At 39.5% G+C, this 21,716-nt stretch overlaps 1 protein-coding gene across 2 annotated transcripts; it reads left to right on the forward strand.

Annotated features, from left to right (window-relative positions):
• The first annotated feature begins 103 nt into the window (after nt 1-103).
• Nucleotides 104-20,249, forward strand: LOC113680052 (uncharacterized). 2 transcript variants are annotated; one of them, XM_089189867.1, is made up of 20 exons: nt 104-322; nt 2,504-2,620; nt 3,287-7,813; nt 8,420-8,587; nt 9,223-9,405; nt 9,848-10,471; nt 11,242-11,472; nt 12,241-12,474; nt 13,781-14,005; nt 14,460-14,795; nt 15,213-15,386; nt 15,561-15,734; nt 16,245-16,418; nt 16,819-16,974; nt 17,358-17,519; nt 17,918-18,076; nt 18,722-18,874; nt 19,198-19,654; nt 19,778-19,867; nt 20,041-20,249. In XM_089189867.1, exons 2-20 carry the CDS (start codon nt 2,533-2,535, stop codon nt 20,075-20,077), a joined length of 8,352 nt encoding a protein of 2,783 aa, XP_089045993.1. In that variant the 5' UTR covers nt 104-322; nt 2,504-2,532; the 3' UTR covers nt 20,078-20,249. The 2 variants fall into 2 exon arrangements, with proteins under 2 accessions (XP_089045993.1, XP_089045994.1); XM_089189868.1 differs by having other exon boundaries at nt 114-233.
• The last annotated feature ends 1,467 nt before the right edge of the window (nt 20,250-21,716 follow it).

A 21,716-nucleotide genomic window follows, 5' to 3' on the forward strand; every position in this document is an offset into this window, starting at 1 on the left:
AAATGCAGGTAGCGATGACTCACTACAATGAACCGCTTAATCATGAATGACTTTACAAGACGTCTGCCATCGACCCTCTGTTTTGATTGGCTAAATCGTCAGTGGTGTAATCCGCAACACTTGTAAAGAAGAGCTTCCTTTAAATCATTAGCAGTGGCTGTAAAAGTTACGACCTTGTTCCCGGAAAGAGATAGAAAAACGTTCCCAAAAATCACACGTCCTTTCCTTAACAGGTAAAGGTTGGAATGTTTTTACGGTTAAGTTATTCAAGTAACTAATTCGGCGATGTTTTGACGTCTTGTGAACAAGCTTCGAGTTTCAGGTAATTATTTGTAAATCGAAGTTTATTTTTGACATTTACCTGGATCCTGAATTATTAGGTAAATACGACATTTTTGTTTTGAATTTTAGAGTTGAATCCCCTGATAGTTTTGCCAAAAACATTTAAACAAATTCGTCAATAGATTTCAAAGAAAATAGATAGATGGATTCATCAATGAACAGACCAGTTTGTTGACTTAAAAACGGGTTATAACATTAGGAAACCTGCTTTCCTATTCACTTATGTAAAAAGGTTAAAATATTTTTATTGTTCGGTGATTTTCTTTACATTGAGGGGAAAAGCAAGGTCGAAATGTGTGGATAGGGTTGAACTGTGCGAGGGATATTTGTGTTTAAGGTGGAAATGGGTTTGTTTTTTAAACGATTTGAAACATCACCGTGAAAATTTACTTCTTCTGGTTCATTCGTTCCTTGAAGATATAAATCAGCTGGAAGATCGTTTAAGTAGTAAGATGGTAGATTATTGATTATCACAAAAAAGCTATTTGTAATTCAAATCATGAATTAATGTAAATGGGTACGTTACATCGCCTTCATACATCATTGACTTCGTAGTATCAAAAATTTTGAACATAAAAATGTAACTCAGTTCATTTTACACCATGACCATGTACACTGAACGAACGAGAGTAACAAATTTAAACAAAAACTAAGAGCTCCTGAAGGGAACAAGAAATTCCAACAATCTTGCTTTCGATTGTCAACATTCAAAGGGTCGCGAAAGTTGTAGCCACTGCAGACTCCACATTGTATCTTTGGACTGGCGTGAAATTGAATCACTTAACACTTTCTCATTCGTTTTCCTTCAAAATATTGTAAATATTATTCGCTAAAAATGGGGCTTGGAAAAAGTGTTGGGTCAAGCTAACTAAGACAACCCTGTTTCTTCACTTCTGTCTGATGTAACCCGGCGGGTGGTAATGACGCTGTATTATGGTAGTGTTTGCTGAAGATTGTTGTTGACCCTTACGATGCATTTCTGCGAAGTGCTGAATTGGGGTATTTATGAAATGTGTCCTTTAATGATCAAAGTAGTGATTTACTGAGTGGAGTGAAATTTTGTCTAAAATCACAAGAATCATCTTAGATCGCTGGAAATGCGAAACCCGAAGGTTCCCTGCCTTTTATTTACATCCGTATGAAATCGCACTACTCAGATACCTAACTCAGGCTCTTAGTCCAAAGCAATACACGTAATGGTAATAGGAGCGAGTGGAGTCCAGTTCGGTCTGTAATCATACGAGTGATTAACAAAATCGGACGACCGCAAAGCGAGACTCCAATTTGTCGATCACGAGTATTATTACAAACACGAAGTCCTGTTACCAATTAATCATAACCATTACAATTTCCGAGAAAGAAAAGACAATTACATTGACAATTCCTCCATTTTGGAAATTCCCCAGTTTTTTTCAGGATATGTGGTTATAGCTACGGTTGTGTAAACAATTCTTTGATTGGTAGATTTAGCTGAGTGAACTTAGTATGTTTGGTTGCTACAACTGTCCAATCGCAGCCAACTGTCCGATGCACTGTCCGATTGCAACTCTAAAGAACGATCAGTGAAAAATAAAGCAGCTAATTCACCTATCACATTTGAGGAAATTGCATGGATGTTGACAATATACGAAGAAACAAAAACCTCCCGCAAGTAATTTAAAACTAGCTATGAGGACCTCTAAAAGGACCTCTTCTTGCAGTGTTTAGATCACCCCTGATAAAGGCACTAGAGAGGAGTGTCGATACGTTGGGTCTATGAATTATAACTTCTTCGGTTACATTCATTAAATCTGCAAACCAGAGTAGCATCAAACTATGTCTAGCTATGAGTTCCTAATTAAGAAGATCATTACCACATCCGTTAAGGGTTCCCTGCCTCTGATTGTAGATTGATTCAGTTTTTGATTCTTCCAATTCCTTTCTGTATAAGCACTCAACCAAATAGCCAAACCGTTAGAGAAAGACTACAAAACTTTTGATTATTTTTGCGCCATCATTTTCCTTTGCTGTTACAATGGGGCTGGTGGCTTGCTATGACAAAAGAAATTTTAGAGAGCAAACTTGCAATAATTGTTCCGAAAGAAAACTTATTCTTGAAATGATTTGACGGGCTGCATGAGAGTTAATATTTTGGTTCAGATAAAATTGTGTTGATTTTCAGTTTAAAATGAAGCCTGTACTGAAATAACAATGGACTGGAAAGACTTCCTGACACTTGGTTTGATTCTGGCCTGGGTACAAGCTCCTCGCGTTTTCACTGTCAGACGAGATCATATCGGTAGGTTGGTTACAATTTCACCGTCTAAGACTCTTTATTCTCTTATTTTTTTTGTCTCTTTTTATATCCGATTCATGGGAGATATGCGAACGTGATTGGTTATTAGCAGTTCGATTTGAGCTTTAATGGAGCCGTGTGTGCGTCATGCTGGTAATTGGGTAGTACGCGTCATTTCCGTGCTGTGCTCCATAGAGCATAGTTTGATTTCCTTGTGGAGGAAAAAATTCTACTGCTATGTTTCTATTTGTGAATAAGTTCAACTGATTGGCATGTTGGTTCTCACGTGTATGATTACAGATAGGATTAGACTTAACTCTTTTCTATCATAGATCAGTGATGTTGTCCTTTTCAAAATAAGGCACTTGTTTAGTCCACTGTAAGTTACAGGTTTACCTCGACCCTTATTAATTTTAAAGGGTTCTTGCCTTACACTAAAGTCTGGCCTTTATCTCAGTGGTCCGCCCAAGACAGCATAGTAGCATATACGTTATGTAGCAGTTGCCATTTAGAGGCGTATTTGATCCTTATAACGATTTTCGCGAAACAACGTTTTTTTGGCGTAAAATGCAAAAATCGCCGTTTTATCACAGACAACGAAAGCAATTTCCTCAATTTTCACAGTTCTAAATCGCGCTTCGAACGTTGTCATTTTATTCCGTTTTTTAGGATTGACTGTAGGAAAGCCTTTGATAACCTTGGTTGGCGACAAGGAAACATACAAAAGTGATCAGAAGAATCACGGCAAGCAAATCAACGTGGCCACTAACGAAAATATTGTAAATGAAACGTCCTCAGTTGGAGAATACGAAGATTCCAGTTCAAATTACAAAGTGAACAGTGAATCAAGTTTTGTTTCGAACGATGTTTATGATAAAAAGAATGGGGGCGTGGCACTTAATGATGATGTCATATCACCCTCGAGACTTGCAGAAAGACTTTACAGTCAGTTGGAAAGCGATGACGCTAAATTGTCAGGATTTCAACTTGAGAAGGATCCCTCTGGAGGAGAAGTTCTCATCGGTCCCATGTCGCGGGTGATTTCTGATATGGTGTATCAGAAGAACTCTCAGAATGCAAGTTCTGTCGAAAACGAAAAATTGACGACTTTTAAAGGATCAGAAAGATTAAAAAGCTCTCGTCTAGAGAACCAATTTTCAAAAGATCCTCCTGCAAGAGTATCTTATGTATTAAACCATAAAGGTGAAGATCTCAATCACTCGCCACCATCTAGTAATGACACAACTAGTTATGGCCTGAGAAACATCGAAAATAACGCAAATGTAGTTCAAGGTAAGAACGACTCAAGCAACACTGATGTAAAGGATGTAAACACAAGCAGTATGGTCACGAATGGCGAAGCCTCTCATGACTTGGGTGCTTTTTCAAAGAGTGATTTCGTTAAATCGCAGAATTCAAATGGCATGAATCGTTCTTGGAATGAAACTATTGATAAGTCTAAGCCAAATATTGATCATGACATGGGTCATGAGGTTTTCAATCAGTCAGCTCCATCTGCACAGAATTCTAACATTTCATCAGACTCTTTAAACATCCAGCTACCAGAACTTGTCAAAAGCGTAGTGGAGCGTCTGGGAAACCAAGGAACTATGTATGTTTCGCTGGAATTAGCAAAACATCCGATGATGAAGGACATTTGGGCAAGCTCCATTGCACAGGCTCTTCTTATGGAAAGCAATAAAATTTCTCAACTTGATTCTGGGAAGAAAGTAGGAATTACTTCGGACGCCAGTAGAACTGCTGATTTATCAACTGATTTGTCTAAAGTTAGCGCTCATGAGAGTCAGAGGCCAAAAGAAGGTAACCAAAGTGCGAGCAGTCCACTCACGACGGTCCAAATGAAAGAACCGGCCCAGACAATAAAAGAGAAAATTAAAGGTCATTCCCTGTCCGAGCTGACCATCGGAAATGCTGATAATTCTGTACCGTTACATAAAATGAAAGAAACAGCACATGCAGTAGGAGAAAGTAACTCAACACCTACTTCTCACATGATTGAATCATCTCAAGCAGGACAAGATCATGAAATAAATAATCGTACTCAAGAAGTTCATCAGGGACCATTAAAGAAACCCATGACACAAGCTGCTCCCAAAATTAACTCCAAAGTTCAAGAGAAAAATCACTATGATTTGCTTCCCAAGACTGCTGGGAGAATTGCAGGGGGACAAAACACTAAGACTAGTGAACAGGAAACTTATAACAGAAAACCAGTTCTAACGCCCTTGATATCTGGATTCATTTCCAACAAAGAAATCCCAGCATGGTTTGGTGAAATTGATAAGGACGAACCATCGATTTCTTATAGGCCAGTTGTCACATTGTCCTCCAATGGACTCGTTTCTAATACAGCAAATCAACCTACACAGTTGCCTGGAGCACAAGGAGATCAGAAAGAAAATTTGCCAAAGTCAACAAATGCAATGGTCTCATCGGCAAATTCTAATCGAGCTATAGATGCACCTTTCCTATATAGCAAATTCACAAGTTTGGATCCCGATGAAACCAAGTATGTTCAACTAAATCTTATGAGTGATCCAGTCGCAAAGGAAAGCTTTACTGATGCCAATAGCCCATTTTCAAGTCAAGAGCAACTACAAGACGAAGATACTAAAGAGGCAAGTTTTCTTGAGCATCAAATCAACGATGCCGGTCATTTGGTTCAAGAGATTTTCCCTAGCCTGAACTTAACTGCACCAAAACAGAATACTGGTCAGTTTTTTGGCAATCCGTTAGCCAAAGCTAATAGTGAAGAGTTCTACACAAGAGATAACCATTTCCTTAATGCTGAAAATAGAAAAAATGAACAGATCATGGCTTCCGTTGTTAATGAAGACCAAAAATTTTCGTCTGATCCAGCCTTCAATCAACCACAGAGCCAAGATAAACAGCAAAAATTCTACCCAGATGCAACACAAAAGTCATATTTGGTACCTCCTAGTCTCTATAAGGTTCCTGGCCATCAATATGGAAAAAGGCCACAAACTGGTGTAGGTCAAATATTCTTAAGTCCGAAAACAGCTTCAGATGTTTCTTCGGTAGATCTTGCTCCTCTCAGTAGTCTTGTTGGGCTTCAAGGAGCATTCAACTTAATCAAACCAAAAACATTAAACTACCAATCCGAGAATATTGAAAATGGCCGAAAACTGGACATCAGAGGAGACGGTATATCCCAATTTGGAGTAAACCCATTTCCAGCATCACTGGCGAGACCACAAAAGAAACACCTAATACACATGAGCAAAAGAAAACACAGAAAGAAGTTCATCAGGAAAGCAAATGTTAATGCATCATCGTCTACAACCTCGTCGACTACTTCTTCCCCTATGCATGTAAAAACATCATACAAACACGCTTCTAATGGGATAAAACCGACGAAATCTCGTAATCAGCCGGGGACTCGAGATTCTGATATTAGTCCCTCCTCTGTCATATTTGGACTGACAGCAAAAGAAATGAAAGAACTTGAAACTCATTTAGCTCACACACCACGTGTTGTAGGTGGTCCTGAGGAGAATAGCGGTGTGCAAGGGGTGTCACCCACAACTAAAGGTTACTACAACACTGTAACAGATGAAGAACAAGAAAAATCAATGGATTCCATGAAAAATCTTGTCCAAAAATCATTGAAACAGCAAAATTTAACAAGGAAAGAGGTAAAACACAGTCTGTCATATAAAAAGAAGGCACATACAATAAAACACGCCACTCATTATTCCAAAAGGTTACACAAGAAATTTGACAATAATAGGAATAAAAAGAGAGATCTGGAGTCATGGGAGTCCTCCACTGACGTGCTGAACAGTGACTTAGATCAAATACGAGGTTTAAATCCTAAAGCCCAAGAGGACATCTCTAAAGTCATTCTGAAAGATTACGATGGACATCAGAGAAATATCAAAGATATAGAGGCATTTCCATTTGATGAGCACGATCCTGGTTATTCTTTTGAACGTTCATTAAAAGCTCCGGGGAGAAGGAACCTTAGGAGGGTGAAAATTTCTAAGCATTTTGGGAGGAATAGTCAGGATCGACGACAACTGTACAGTGGGGACGTGGTGGAACGAAACTCTGCAGAAGTAAAACACGGTGTAAAAGATCTACACAAGGAAACTGAAATAAACACACCACTTGTAATAAGAGGAAATAAAATCCTCAATGGTGATGTAATTCCCCTTGATGACGTGAAAAACGAGTTTACCCAAGGATTGTTACGTGAGACTCTCGGTAAGGAAAGCGAAGGAGTTCTGAAGCATGCAAACGCAATATCGAAACACGATATTGACAGAATGAAAAGCATGTTCCAAAGTGCAGGAGATGAAATTGGCATGAAGAGAGATTCAAAGAGGACATTTAAAGCAGCCAAACAAGGCAATTTGAAGGTGAACAAAATTGCAAAACTCCTCCAGCCCAATAAGAGACGATCTGAGTCAAGGAAGCATGCGGCGAGAAGGGATGCTACTGATTGGGCGACTGAATTCAACGATGGCACTTTTCGAAGCCCTGACTTTGAGAGACAGTTATCCCGCGCTCTGAAGCAAGAGAGTGAACACGACTTGAACTACGTGAATAGGTTGGAGAGCCTGGATAAGTCAGGGCTGAGAAAGGGGGCGGATCACGTTGACCCTAAAAGTAATCCAAGAAGGGGAAATGCGGAGAACGCTTTTCAAGAGGAAAATATCAGAGAATCAACTAATAACAGTCATTGGGACTATCTAATGAACACCCAAAAGAAGTTGAAAGCGTTTTCACAAAATTCAAATCGCAATGGGAAGGGCTTGGCTCATGAGGAACATGGACTCGGTGGAAAGAGGGAATGGACAAATTCCGAAATTCGGGGGAGTGTTTTTCGTGATTTGACACCAGAAGGAAAAGTATTAAGTGATGATTATAAAGATTTGGGTACCTTTGGATCTGATGCTCAAGCGCAGCTCGCATCAGTGCTACAATTTGCCAACAGCGATGATCAGAGAGATTTGAAAGAGCTGGAAAAAATTGACAAAGTTGATGAAAAAGACGTAGAAAGTCTTTTTAAGCCATCTGCTGAAGCTTTCAAGAGGTCAATCCTTGATAAATTGGCTGGAAATAAAGAAGGGACCGTCGAGACCATTGCGGACATTTTCGATCCTGGATCCGAAGGAAAGGAAATAAATAATGTCGTAAGCAGTGATGAAGGTAAATTCAACCAACTGTAAAAAGTAAACGATCTTACTCATCAACAAAACAATAACCAGGGTAAAAGGAACCGTATACAATTGGTATTAATGCTTGAATCCCTCCTCCCTCAGGTTTGCAAGAGAAGTATTCAAATTTCATTATGAGTTGGTGGAAGCAAGGAGTAGAATATTTTTTTGTATCAGGTTTAAAGACTTCTCGAAAATTGGTGGCAGAAGCAGAACTTTGGATAAATATTAACAAATTTTTCCCCTTATTCTGCATGCTTTCATCTACTTTGATTAAGTTAAAACACCCTAAATGTTATGAGCATCAAGAAAAAAATTGGATCACAGAACAGGCGCTCAAAATAAGCCAAGATCTGTTCATGAAAACATATCTGAAAGTTTTCCTCATTCCTGAGTAGTTTCAGTGACGATTCGCTTTTGTCTGTTCTTTGATTGTACTTAAATGTGTTAGTAATCTCACTTTGAGTGCAATTACTCTGTTATGTGCCTACGTTAAACTTTTGCCTCCTACCGAGAACAGATGGACCAATGGGGAAATCACCCCTCTAACACCAAAGGGATACGTTCATTCTCCGCTTTCATACCTCTTGAAACTTAGGAGACGCAGGGTGGAGTGCATGGTCTAAGTGTTCCAAGTCCTGTGGTGATGGAAGCATGAAGACGAGGTCTTTGTACTGTAACAAAAGTTCTCCATTTGACAATATTATCAAATGTCCCGGATGGAACCACCAGACAGTGCCCTGTGATGTTCCAAAAAACTGTCCAGGTTAGAAGCCACATCAAGAATATGTACGAGGTTCGGCAAAAAATTAAATTTGATTCACGTTGTATTGTATAGTGTTTGGCAATCATTTTGGTTTTCTAAACGATATAGAAGAGTCTAAACTGAGCTAGATAATATCTCCGAAAGGCTATTAAGGTGGTTCGCAATAGTTTGTAGAAATTGAGCCTCTACGGATCAGTACTCCATATGGGTTGATGAAAAAAAAAAAAAAAGAATATTAAACAAACACTGAAACACTTCTCATCTGTTGTAATCATTGACTTGATATAACATACGAAAGTAAAGATTTGTGGAACGCAGCGCTAACTTTACGATTGAGGCGAGTAGTTCTTCAACGAGGAATTCCACTGAGTATCTTATTTTCAAATTGTCTACAACGTTGCACGAAAGGGATTCAAATTTATCCTTAAAGTTTTGGTCGCTTTTCAAATTAGAGCAGATAGGACTACAAGTCAAAGCAAGTTACTGGTTAAAAATGTTCATCCAAAAACTCAAATGTTCAATGGTGAATGCTCGGTGAGACATCTTCAAACGTTTTCTCTATGGAAAACAGCTATTTTGAAGTATAGTGAGTTCCACAGGTCGTTTATATCAACTTCAAACATTCCTTGTTTTAGTAAATGGCGGATTCACTCAATGGACGGAGTGGTCCGCGTGTTCAAAGACCTGCGGTCCGTGGGCTGTAAGAATGCGCATGCGACTTTGCACCAATCCCCCACCTACTTTTGGAGGAAACGACTGCAATGGCTGGAGATTCCATGTTGAATATTGCAAAGGGAAAGAATGCCCCCAGAGACCTGGTAACTACAACCAAGAGAGTAAAGTATAGGAACTCTCTTTTGATTATTCATTCATCAGCAGATAGATAGAAGCTGTAGCCAGAAATGATCGAAGGTAACACAAATTACGAAATTAAATCGTAGTTTCTGGTTACTGAGAACAAAGTCATTCCTTTCCATCATACAGAGATCTTGATACTTTACTTTTTTGCGTTAAAAGTCTAATTTTAAAAGAAGCGTTTAAACGACGGCTGTGATTCAAGACGACCTTTTGTAAAAGAAGTTGCTTATACCCTCTGATTGTCATGGGTAAACTTGATTTCAATGAAGTTTCGGAACATTCATTCTAAAGCCACAAAGCCATTGTAATTAGTCGAGCTTTTGACTTTTCACCGTTTATTGGGAGATTATTACGAAATAATGGTTAAGCTGTTTGAACCTTTCATTTTGAACTCGCGTTTAGGCGGCCCAGACCTAGACGAGATGGAGACTTCGAAAAACAACAAGGAAATAATATTTAGGACGTTATCTTCAACACCTGTGATAGAAGAATTGTCGAAACGTCTTCCCAGTACAGACATCGATAATAACAACATCGCAAAAAGGATTGCACGATACAGCGGATTAGCTCATATTGATCAAGAATTACCTCACATACCCTCAGTACAGTTACTTCTTCATGTGCCTCAGCAACAACAAGGCATTATTAGACAAATTCCCAGCGAGCGGAATGTGTTTGGCTTTCAAAAAATGCCAAACATGAAACAGTTCACAACTTCACTGGCAAATTTTCCTTCCTCGAAATTCATGTCCTCTATGCAATTTCTGAAGCCAGGATCACATTTAATGCCACAGCAACAGCATGAGACCTACGAAAACGGTGGTAAGGCTATTCACGTTCAAGGAAATAACGAAAACGTCGGGTTCACGCCATGGAGCGAGTGGACAATTTGTAGCGCCTCGTGCGGACGCGGTATTCGAACGCGCTCACGTTCTTGCATTGGTACCTTTGACTTAGTTGGTGTTGACAGTTCGTGTATGGGACCCAAAGTACAAACGAAACGTTGCCGTGACCACAAATGTCCAGGTAATTTACCTCATTAACATTGCAAACATTTAGTTGAGAAATTTTTTAATTGCGTATCGAGTGCAATCCAGCATCACATTAGACGTGCCTGACTATGCATTTGCGTTTGTATTTGTACTGGCAATAAGACTCAGCCTTTTCCGTTTGCCATCGCCTCAAGCTTTGGACATTTATTTCCCCTGAGTTATTATTGGCTTCTTTAGACCTCTCTCTTATTCTGTTTGGCTGTTAGGCAGACTCGGGTCAGACTAAATTTGTCCTCGTTGAACGAAGAGCCCACCAAAGTTTGCATTCCTCTAAATACGTGACTTCAGTTGGTGGTTGCACTCGGCCAGTATCTGGAGTCACGGGTTCAAATTTCGTTGAAACTTGAATTTTTCCAGGCCTCTCCAAACAGTACTCCTTATTCAAGGCCTATTGAGGACAACGTTTACGAACTGGTATATTTGACTTTGATGTCTGGTTTTACGACGTTAACTTGAAAAGTACTCTTATTATAATAATTTCAAGTTTTGATTAAGGTAGTCTTTGAAAAGCAAAGAATATCTTACTCAGATAACTGAAATCCGGGAATACGATAGCTTGGAGAGTGACTTAGATTTGGAAAGATGCCAGGAATGCATATAGATTAAATGATATAGACAACCTTCACACGCGATTATAACGCTTTCTGTTAACAAACTGGAAACACTTTAATAAGACATTTAGTAAACCAGATAAACAGGACATACTTCGTTAATTCATAGTTTTTTCCCCTCATTGACTTCAAGTTGACGGCCGTTTCTCGCCGTGGAGTGACTGGTCCGAGTGTTCCAAGACTTGTGGATCTGACTCATACCAGACACGTGAAAGGACATGCACTGACCCCCCTCCCAGCTTCGGTGGGGAGGATTGTGTGGGCAGGACTGTGGAAAGACGTCATTGCTTGAAGCCGTCTTGCTTGCTTCTAGGAGATTATAACGCAAGCAAAGTGTTTATACAAAGTGTTAAGTTTCATAATGGTGAGATAATGTTCACATGGGGAGTAGGCAGGTGTTTATAGTAGGGGCGTGGCATACCAGCGTCTCCTGATATCTGAGTTTCAATTTCTACCTTTAAAGAGGGCAAGGGGGTGGGGAAACTCTGGAAAATAGGCCTTAGAACTTCTCCCCTGCCTCGTCCACTAACAAGATCGGCATCTCTTCGTTCCTGCTTCCTGAGAGAGCTTGCTGTAATTACCATGGGTCAGAACTCTGACTGGCCAGATCCTCTGTTATGATGGAATTCCCAATTCCTTGGGGAGGAGCTCGAGGAAGGGCTTGTTCATTTTTAAAATTTGGGAGGGGGTGGAACAGCACAGAGGTGAGAGACCTCTTCTCCCATCCCTGTGATCTCGCATCCTGAGCTTAAGGTTTAGTTAGTTTTTATTTTTCGTCCTTGCTTCGGAGAGATTTCTCAGGATTCTCCATTCTATTCCTCCAGAAGACCCAGCACCCTAAATTAAAATTCGAACGGAAAGCATTGGATGAGATAAGCCACTTTATTTCCACTGCTTAATAAATTTCTTACCTTCTTAATATAGATTGATAGATCGATCGGTCTGGTCTGTTGATGTCGAACGATGGTTGGTTAGATTTTGAAGTCTGCTTCGTTATGTGGCTTAACACGGACGACGTAAATGACACCAAGTAAAAGGAAAAAAAGGCAAAACGGAAAACTACTGAGTGAATATTTTGCCATTCACAAAGAATACGCATAATGTTACCACTTCTCTATCTCTTTTTGTTCAGTTTCTTCAAATTCTACTGATGGTTTCACTGAATGGGGCCCGTGGTCTCAATGTTCAAGGACCTGCGGTTCTAATTTATTGCGCGTGCGTAAACGATCGTGTTTCAAACAGAACATTCAGAGCTGCGCTGGTTCCACTTCAGAAGTGAAGCCCTGCATGTTGCCATCATGTCCGGGAGACACCATTCCTGGTTTTAGAACTAAAGCTGGGCTCTCTGGGACTGTTTCACATAACAGTGAGTTCATTTTTTGAACTTAGTTTAACTTAGAACTTACGAAATGAGTGTCACTTTTTGATCGTATGAGTGAGTCAATACCTCCGTTCGTCAACTTGCCTCTAGGTTATGTTTTTATTCCTTTAATTGAGCGAAAGCTTTTCCAAGTTTTTTTGTTTTATGTTGTTTTTCTATCTCTGCAATCTCTACACTTCGAAAGAAGCATTTAAAGTGCGTCGTTCTTTTAAATTTACAAGAAACAAAATAACCACAAGGTTGTTTTGTTATTCGAATTTTTTACAATAAAATGGATGTGTCACTTTTTCATTTAAATGGAACGTTCATAACGCATCATTTGTGCATTCAAATCACACCCTAACATTATTCATTTTCTGAGCCCATTTCACATCACCATAGCAAGGAAGTCTTCATTAAAAGATGACACTTTCTACATATATTTACAATGCGAGTTTTTGGTGTCGTTTTCTTATTGATAGAGATGAAAAATAGCCTTAGCTAAAGTCAAGGCTAGAAAGTTTAAACTGAGAAAGAATTCAGTAAGACCGCGTATGACCACTTACATTAGGGACTTTAAGAAAACCACGACGGCGACGATAACGAGAATACGAACAAAAAAAAAAACTAATGACCAAAACTGCGGCGAAACACGAGCGTTTTAAAACTCAACGTTCCTTGGCCGTCCCATACAGACTAAAACATGAAATCGCCAACTTTTACGTCCTCTTAGCAAGGAAACCTCTTCTGTGATTTAGTCACGTTTTAGCCTTGAATTCAACACTGCATTCACATGTTTTTCTGAAGTGAAGACGTGCTACCTTCAGAAATGTTGAACGCACCGAGCTATTGGCGAAAGTCAAGAGGGAATTAATCACGTTTTTTCTCCGAAACATTTACCACACGTCACATCACGTCACACATCATTACGGCGAGTCGCTGTAGTGACATCTTAACCTCCCTATCATTATAACAAGCCTGGCTCCCGCGTTATTGTTATGATTGCCATTTTTTTTGTTTTGCGCTTCTTTTCTCGCGCATGGTTCAATTCTCGCTCTTTCCCAGCGCTGGTTCGTCTTTTTCAACGTCGCCATAAAATCGCAACAAATGACACCATTTCTGTTTGCTGGAACGAATGAGGTTTTCAATGAGTCGTTTCACCCGTCCCAGGCCTCCCTCCTTTTATCACTTTGCGCTACCTCTTTCCGCCCCGACACCTTGTCTTCTCAGCAGTTAGGTGAAATAAAGCATTCGTTTAATTTAGACAAGGGATACCATAATTAAAAATTAATGTTTCTTATTTTCGAGACAGTTTCTGTTAAAAATGAGTTTGACTGGAGTCCTTGGTCTGCCTGCACGAGAACTTGCGGTTTTGGCTCATACCGCACGCGCGAGAGAACTTGTTCTCTTTCCATCGCCAGGAAGACATGCATCGGGTCAGAAATTCAGAAGGTCCTCTGCAATGTACCTGTGTGCCCCAAAATGGAAACAGCAAGGCCTAATGCTATCTTTCGACAAAAAAGTACTGTTAACACAAGTAGGTATCAGCCTAATGATTTTAGATACATATTTGTGGTGAATGTAGAGTTGGTCTGATGGTGGCGAGGACGCCACGAGGCTAGGCCATTTTTTGTGCCGTGTTCTTCGGATTCAAGACAATCCTTTTTAACCGGTAAGAACCCAAAACATTTTCTTGCTGCACTGCATGAGAAATGGCAATAGCCCTTGTCACTAAAGCTCTTTAAGCTCTTATGTGTATGATCCTTGATAATTCACATCCAAGTTTCCAACAAAAATTCCTGGAACCTAGGTTTTTGTACTCAAGGTCAGGGTCATGAGCACAGAGAAAATGATTGCTATGGAAATATTTCAAGAACAGTATGGAGTATACGGGTAATGATATCAGGATGTAAAGGGTTAAAGACAACTTTCCTTTGAACCCCATCTCCACGCCCCCCCAGCCTTGACACTGTATTTTGATCATCGCACAGCCGTAAATCTTCCTCGTAAAGTTTCAAGCGCGCATGTCGCAGAAGTTCAACCAAACACTCCATCCAAGTCTCCGAACCACACCTCTGGGTCCAATGTCATCCCATCTGATTTACAAGCGGTGGCAGCTTTGGCAGCGGTGAATAAGCCATTCATTTTACCAGGAGTAAACAATCTAGAGACGAATTACACCACTTGGTCACCTTGGTCTGAGTGCTCCCCAAGTTGTGGTCTAAAAGCTGTGATGGTTCGACGACGTACCTGCAAGATGATTAGTGGAAAGAGCTGTCAGGGACCTTCTACTCAGAAAAAGCCTTGCCCGTTTACTAAATGCCCAGGTATGCAATATGCAGAAAATACCGGTCAGTAAAATACAATCATTAAGAATGCACGAAAGCCGTTGCATTTCGAATGTTTTTACGCCTAACCTTTCCTCGCAAGTTGCAATTTTATTCCCGCTGAAATTTGTTAAGCAGTTTAATTAGTTTCACCGTAGATTCTCTAAATAAACAGTTAAAAGAGTTTAGAAGTTGAAAGGTAATCAAAATGAAGTCTGCGCGTGCGTCGTATGCGTTGTGTTGGCCTCTGTTATTTTCCATGGCATAATCATGCAGCTTTCCTTCGAAGTGCACCGTTGAATTCGTTAGCCTCTCAACCCCCTCCCCACCTCTTTTTTTGCGAATAATTCGAGACGCGGTTTACAATCGAAGGAAGTTTACGCTCTTGTTGACTTACAATGGCGATTTGAATTTCAGTTGATGGCGGTTTTTCTCCTTGGTCTCAATGGTCGCATTGCTCCGTGACCTGTGGCACCAGTGCAGTTAGCCGTCGAGAGCGCAGATGCAACAGTCCCAAACCAGGGGCAGGTGGACGGGACTGTGTGGGAGAATGGGTACAGTTAAAGAACTGTGGAAGGAAGCCTTGCTCTGGTGAGACAATCATTGGGAATTTTAAATCTGAAAAAAAGGACATACACGTGACTTGTTCCTTAGCCTTGAAACTAGCTCCTAACTGGAACTGGTTCTGGCTTTTTCCTCTGTGAAACTTGTACGAGTCAGTCAGTGTCCGTGATCATTTCTCTCTGTTACTTTCTATTGTTTAAGTGAACGGAGGTCTAACTGGCTGGACAGCATGGTCTGCTTGTACAAAGACTTGTGATACAAACACTGTTAGCGTCCGGGAGCGGTACTGCACTAACCCTCCCCCACAGGGTAGGGGTAAAGACTGTGTTGGTCAGAGGATGCAAGCCAGAGCATGTGCATCATCGAAGTGTCCAGGTAAAATCCCATGTGAAGATAGGAGAGTTAAAAAGGAAAAGTCAGGTCACTTGTCTGGACTGACAGGTCCTAGATGATGCCCTGCCTAATACTCTAAAATGTACCTAGCCCTGAGATGATTTTGATCAGGGTCAACGAAAATCGATGATCAATGTATTTGTGTTTAGTTTCTTGAGAGTATCTTATGCCGAGCTCTTTTAAGCGAGTTTCTCTTAGTTCTTCTCTCGTTGCGCGTTCCGCGGAATGTTCTGCAAGTTATCTGTATTGCATATAGACACGGGTAAGCGAAAGAAGCAGAAAACCACAAGCAAAAATAAATGTGTTGGCCATGGAAAAGAACGAATAGGCAAATAAACAACAAGTGAACAAACAAACAAACAAAGAAAATAAACAAAAAAGGCAAAACAAACCTAACTAGTCTCCTAAGAAGCAAGACAATAGGACAAAACAAAAGTAAGAAACTTGCAAAGGAGCAAGATTGGTCTGAGACCGTTTTATTTCTACGAACAGTTGACGGAGGCGTGTCAGCGTGGTCCGTGTGGTCTGAGTGCCGCGGCCGGCGCTGTGGAAGAGAGGTACGAAAGAGAAGGCGCAAATGTTCAAACCCACCACCTGCTAATGGCGGGAAATCCTGCGTTGAGCCATTGGTACAAATTAGAAGATGTCAAGTAAAGCACTGTAAATGTGAGTCGAGTTCTAATATAAATATTCTTTTTTCAAAAGAGTTAAAAGCGAAACTGAAGTAATCACAACATGATGCCGCCCTTGTTACTGAGAGTAAGAGCCAGTGGAACTGAAGTGAAATTAACATATGTAACTGAGAGAAACGTGGCAAAAAAAATGAGTGACCAAGTCGGAATTGATTTCAGTTTTATATTTGACTAGTTGAAAGGGTACTGTGAGCTTTTTAGACCAATCATGATAAAGTGGGTTTATGGAAACGTGATGCAGTCATGAAATAATTCGACAATCAGTTGAAGTTTGCTTTTCCAAAAGCAACGCTTAATTTTAAATCGCAAACTGCTTCTCTTTGCTTATGATGCAAATAGCGAACAGTTCAAGGGCCTGTTTCTCTCTCTGCCAGCTACTTTAGGATTTAGTCAATGGTCTTCGTTCGGGAGATGCTCCCGTAAATGTGAAAGTGGAATCAAGAAGAGGAAAAGGAGATGTAAAAGACCCTCTAAGGGCTGCCATGGTCCCAAGATACAGAGAAGACGCTGCAACGAACACAGATGTCCAAGTAAGTCAATCATTTGGAGATTCAGCGTCACCTCTAATTCGACTCATAAAGTGAATCTGTAATGATTTTCCCAATTTCGGTTAGTTGATCAAAGTAGATGTATTAGCACATATGCTTAGGAAGTATTTTTCCTTTACGATAATGAGTTGGATTGGGCTAGATATTGATATCCAATTGTGAGCATTATTTTCTGTGTAATATTCCTTGACTCTTAAATTGACTTCCCGATTGGCTCTCTCAATTAAGTAGCATTCAGAATCATGGTACAGGGTAATCGCAAAGGCCTAATGTTGCATCACACAATTTCACCGGGTTTGAAACTCTTTTTTATTAGCTCAACTGTATTAGATTATTGTCTTAATTGATTTAGAATTAATTTTCAGATTCTAATTACCTGGTTCGAGCCGATCCTCTTGAGCTGTGTGGTTACCACCCCTGTAAGGTGTCCAAATGTGTAACAGAACCTACGGCAATGTGCGTCAGCAACTCAAAATGTAAACCGATCTTCTTCGACAGGGATGGAAATATAATCAGCTCTTGTAAAGGTATGGAGACAAAACGAAAAGAAATATGTAAAAACACTTCATTGATAATACGGTAATAAACTAAGAACCGTACAAAAAAAGAGGTAAAACTCTTGGGAAAACTTAAATTTCCGTTTAACAGGTAATAGCATTAACTCTTTACGCCCTGGCATCAGGGTGCATAACCTACACTTTGTTCTCTGTACATTTCCTATAGTGGCGAGAAGGAGAGTTTGTTTAACAATCAAAAACTTCTTATAGTGAATCATTTCCTTTATTCTCGTGAATTTACAAATGTGACCAGGTGTTTTAATCACAATGCCGCTCGAGCTTATGGTATTTCAGAACTCACTTTCAGTTCATCACACAACTAAGTTTGTTGCATGTCTAATAACTCCGTATGCTTTTTTGCCATGTAGGAGACGCCGTAGTCCTATCGATTCCTCCAGAACGAGTTTGCCGATTTAACCCTTGTGAAAAGTCTGCTTGTTACACCTACCAAGCTGAACGCTGCGTTGTGTCTTACGGATGCAAACCTATCTTCTTTGGAGTCAATGGTCAGCGACTTAACTGCAGAGGTAAAGTGTGTTATCACCAAGCCAGTACTTCTCTTGATGGACTTCATGAGGCTATTCATGGGTCTGTTTTCGGCTTAACGGTCTGTTTATAAGAGTGAAGTTTTAACAATTTAGGATATTTATGGAAAGTGATAAAAAACCAATTGGGACTAGGTATAAAGAAATTTCAAAGGAAATATTAGTAAGAGTTGAATGTCCATCTATTTTCGAAAACGCTTCTTATTTTCTTTTTCTTCTCATTACTGCGTGGTTGGGGTACGCGGTGTTTTTGTCCTTTTCTTCAAAACAAGCCTTATATAGCTGAATGGAAAAGCATGAAGAGTATTGTTCTGTATTGTTTCGTTCTTAACGTAAATTTATTTTATCACTTCAACTTAAACGTCTTTTATTCTATCGGGCGTAAATTGTAGGTTTTTTCAAACCAATTTTTGCGCTTATCATGTTTCAAAACACTTTAAAGTGTGTCCATCTACAGGTACTTCTACTTATTATCATTAAAAACAGACACCTTAATAAAGGCACTCACTCATTCCTTCAGTCATTTATTATTCATTCATTTATCAACTCATTCGCCCATTTTTCATTCATTCATATATCTTTCATTCATTAATTCACTCTTTCGCCATTCATTTTTTCATACATCAGGCATATTGACGGTGCCAGCGATGGATGCATGCGGCTTCAATCCTTGCTTTGAAAAGGCATGTAAAGTTGATCTCACAGCTCGCTGTGTGACTGACGCACATTGTAAACCAACCTTCATTACCACGACTGAGCGAATACTGAACGAATGCGTAGGTAAACAAATCATTTGAATGATTTATCGGGTGATAGACGGTTGACTCTTTGAGTCGCTGGATTATCAGAAGAGAATATATATTATAATACAATAGTGACATTTTCAATTTGAAGTCGAGTGAAGTCAAAGATTTTTTTTCATTCTACCTCTTTACGCTGTCCATTTGGTAAACGAAAAACACCTGATATCCCTTTCAAACAAATAGCCACAAAGCTAAGACCAATCGCCACCGGATCACTTCGTTTTTTCCCAGAATTCTGCCCGGTTCCTTGTTCTTATTGGTGGTAAAATAACTTTTACAATCTTTTTCTTCCCTCTCAAGAGGACCAAGACGATGACGATAAAGAAGGCGACGAGGAACACGACGAGACAGATAGTACTGAGGAAGCTGGAGGAAACGATCCTGATGTTGAAGACGTCTCGAATTCAGACAACGATAGTGATGGTGATAGCAATGAAAATAATGACGACGATGATGACGATGGCGAAAATGAGAACCACAAACATAGGAAACGTAAATTGCGTAAGAAAATTCACGTTGAGGATGATGAGGAAGAAGACGATGCAATCAAGAAAACAAAGACAGTTGATAACGATGACGATGCTGCTAATTCTAAAAAAAAGACTGAAACTCCGGTGGTTCACTTAAATGACGATTCGTTACATCATGGTTTGGTCAGCGGTATGGGCTCTGAAATATCATTTTTCTCAAGGCATGGGCCTGCTAAGTTCTTCTGGCTTAAGGGCGATGGCAAAGGTTCAAAAAATAATACTGAAATGTAAGAACAAGGGGTTATCGTTCGCGATTGTTATAATGTGGTAGTAGTGGCTTTATAAATAACTAAATAAATAACCGCTACCTAACTTTTAGTTCATCATGACCATTGATCGTTATTTTTCAGGCTCGTCATAGAAGCAGAGGGTAGCAAGAAATCTTCAGTACTATCTCCTCTGAGGTCTCAAAGATTAAAATCGAAAAGAAAGTCCATAAGGTAATTTTAAAAGGAGATTTTAAATAAGTTATATTCGTTAAGAGTAAGTAGAACTTATTACACTGTTTCGACCTTTGAATGTAATATAAGTTTGGTGATTTATATTGGTTTGGTTTATAGAAAATTTTCCCATTTGTTTGTTTGTTTGTTTGTTTGTTTGTTTTTTTTAACAGATACAATCAAAAAGCATCACGTAAGCAAATCGCCTGAAGAAGAATACTTCCAAGCTTGAATCTCAGACACATTTCAATCTCTATTTGACTCGGCCTATCGTTTCATTAAGGGATTCTCTTTCACGTTGTGATCTACACTTTTCTTCAACCAAAAAATGTTTTAATAGCCTTGTAGACATAATAATCTGTTTAGCTAAACAACTTATGACATAGCTGTACTGTCTGTACTGTGGCATTTCTTTGCAACTTTTGAATAAAGTATTGCGTTTTTTTGCTATGTATTTGTATGCTTTACTGATCAGACAAACAATTGCAAGTTCTTTAGGGCTAAGAAATTCTCCCTATTTTCACTACTGCTTAAGTAGTGTTCAATACTGCGAAGATCGCATTTCCAGGACAAATTGCAACTCATTAGAAAGAGCGTATTGAATGTAAAAGCTCAAAAGTGAGCTCTTTTGTGGGCCGAGAACAATGGAAAACCGTTAATTGACCCTTCCCTATTGACCCAAGAGACTCATTAACTTATTAACAAATTTCTATTGTTTCAGTATTCATGGGCTCAAATATCCGTCAAAGAGGGGAATTCTGGGACAATTTATAGCTCGTTAGATAGATCAAGTTGAGGTGTCTGTTGTGTCCAAGTGTCAAAGTTCCTGTTCCTCTGTGGGCCAGGGAAATCCCCTCTGAATATTGAAACAAAATAATTTTGTTAATGAGGAAAGTTACCCATAAGCTCATTAACCAATTTCTATTGTTTCAATATTCATGGGCTTATATTTGGGTCAAAAAGAGGATTTGAGGAACAATACCCACCACGTTGGAAAGAGCGTGATTTGTTTTCTATTGTACTTAAGTGTCAAAAATTCAGCTCGTTCGTGGGCCGAGAATATTTCTTTTGAATATTCAAACAAAAGAATTTTGTTAATGAGCGAAGACAATCTCTCGAACATTGGTTGGTTCGTGCTCCACAGAAGCTCATTAACTAATTTCTATTGTTTCAATATTCATGACTTATATCTCGATCAAGGAGGGGAATTTCGGGGCAACTCGTAGCTCGTCGGAAAGACTGTGATCAGCTTTCAATTTCATTTAAGTGCCAAAATCAGATCTCGCTCGTAGGACGAGAAAATCTTTTGTGAATATTCAAACAAAAGAATTTAGTTAATGAGCAAAGGGAATCTCTAGAACATGGGTTAGCTCGAGTTCCCCAAAAGTTCATTAACCATTTTCTATTGTTTCAATATTCATGGGCTTACATCTCGGTAAAATGGTGGAATTTCGGGGCAATTCATAGCTCGTCGGGAAGACTATGGTCAGCTTTCAGTTTCATTTGAGTGTCAAAGTTATATCTCGCTCGTAGGACGAGAAAATCTTTTGTGAATATTCAAACAAAAGAATTTAGTTAATGAGCAAAGGGAATCTCTAGAACATGGGTTAGCTCGAGTTCCCCAAAAGTTCATTAACCATTTTCTATTGTTTCAATATTAATGGGCTTATATCTCGATCAAAGAGGGGAATTTCGGGGCGAGACATAGTTTGTCGGAAAGACCAGTATTAGCTTTCTATCGTGTTTAAGTGTCAAAGCTAGATCTCGCTCGTAGGACGAGAAAACCTTTTGTAAATATTAAAACAAAAGAGTTTTGTTAATGAGCAAAGCGAATCTCAAGAACTTGGGT

This window comes from Pocillopora damicornis, chromosome 12, assembly GCF_964200805.1.
Source record: "Pocillopora damicornis chromosome 12, jaPocDami1.2, whole genome shotgun sequence".
NCBI classification, from domain to species: Eukaryota; Metazoa; Cnidaria; class Anthozoa; order Scleractinia; family Pocilloporidae; genus Pocillopora; species Pocillopora damicornis.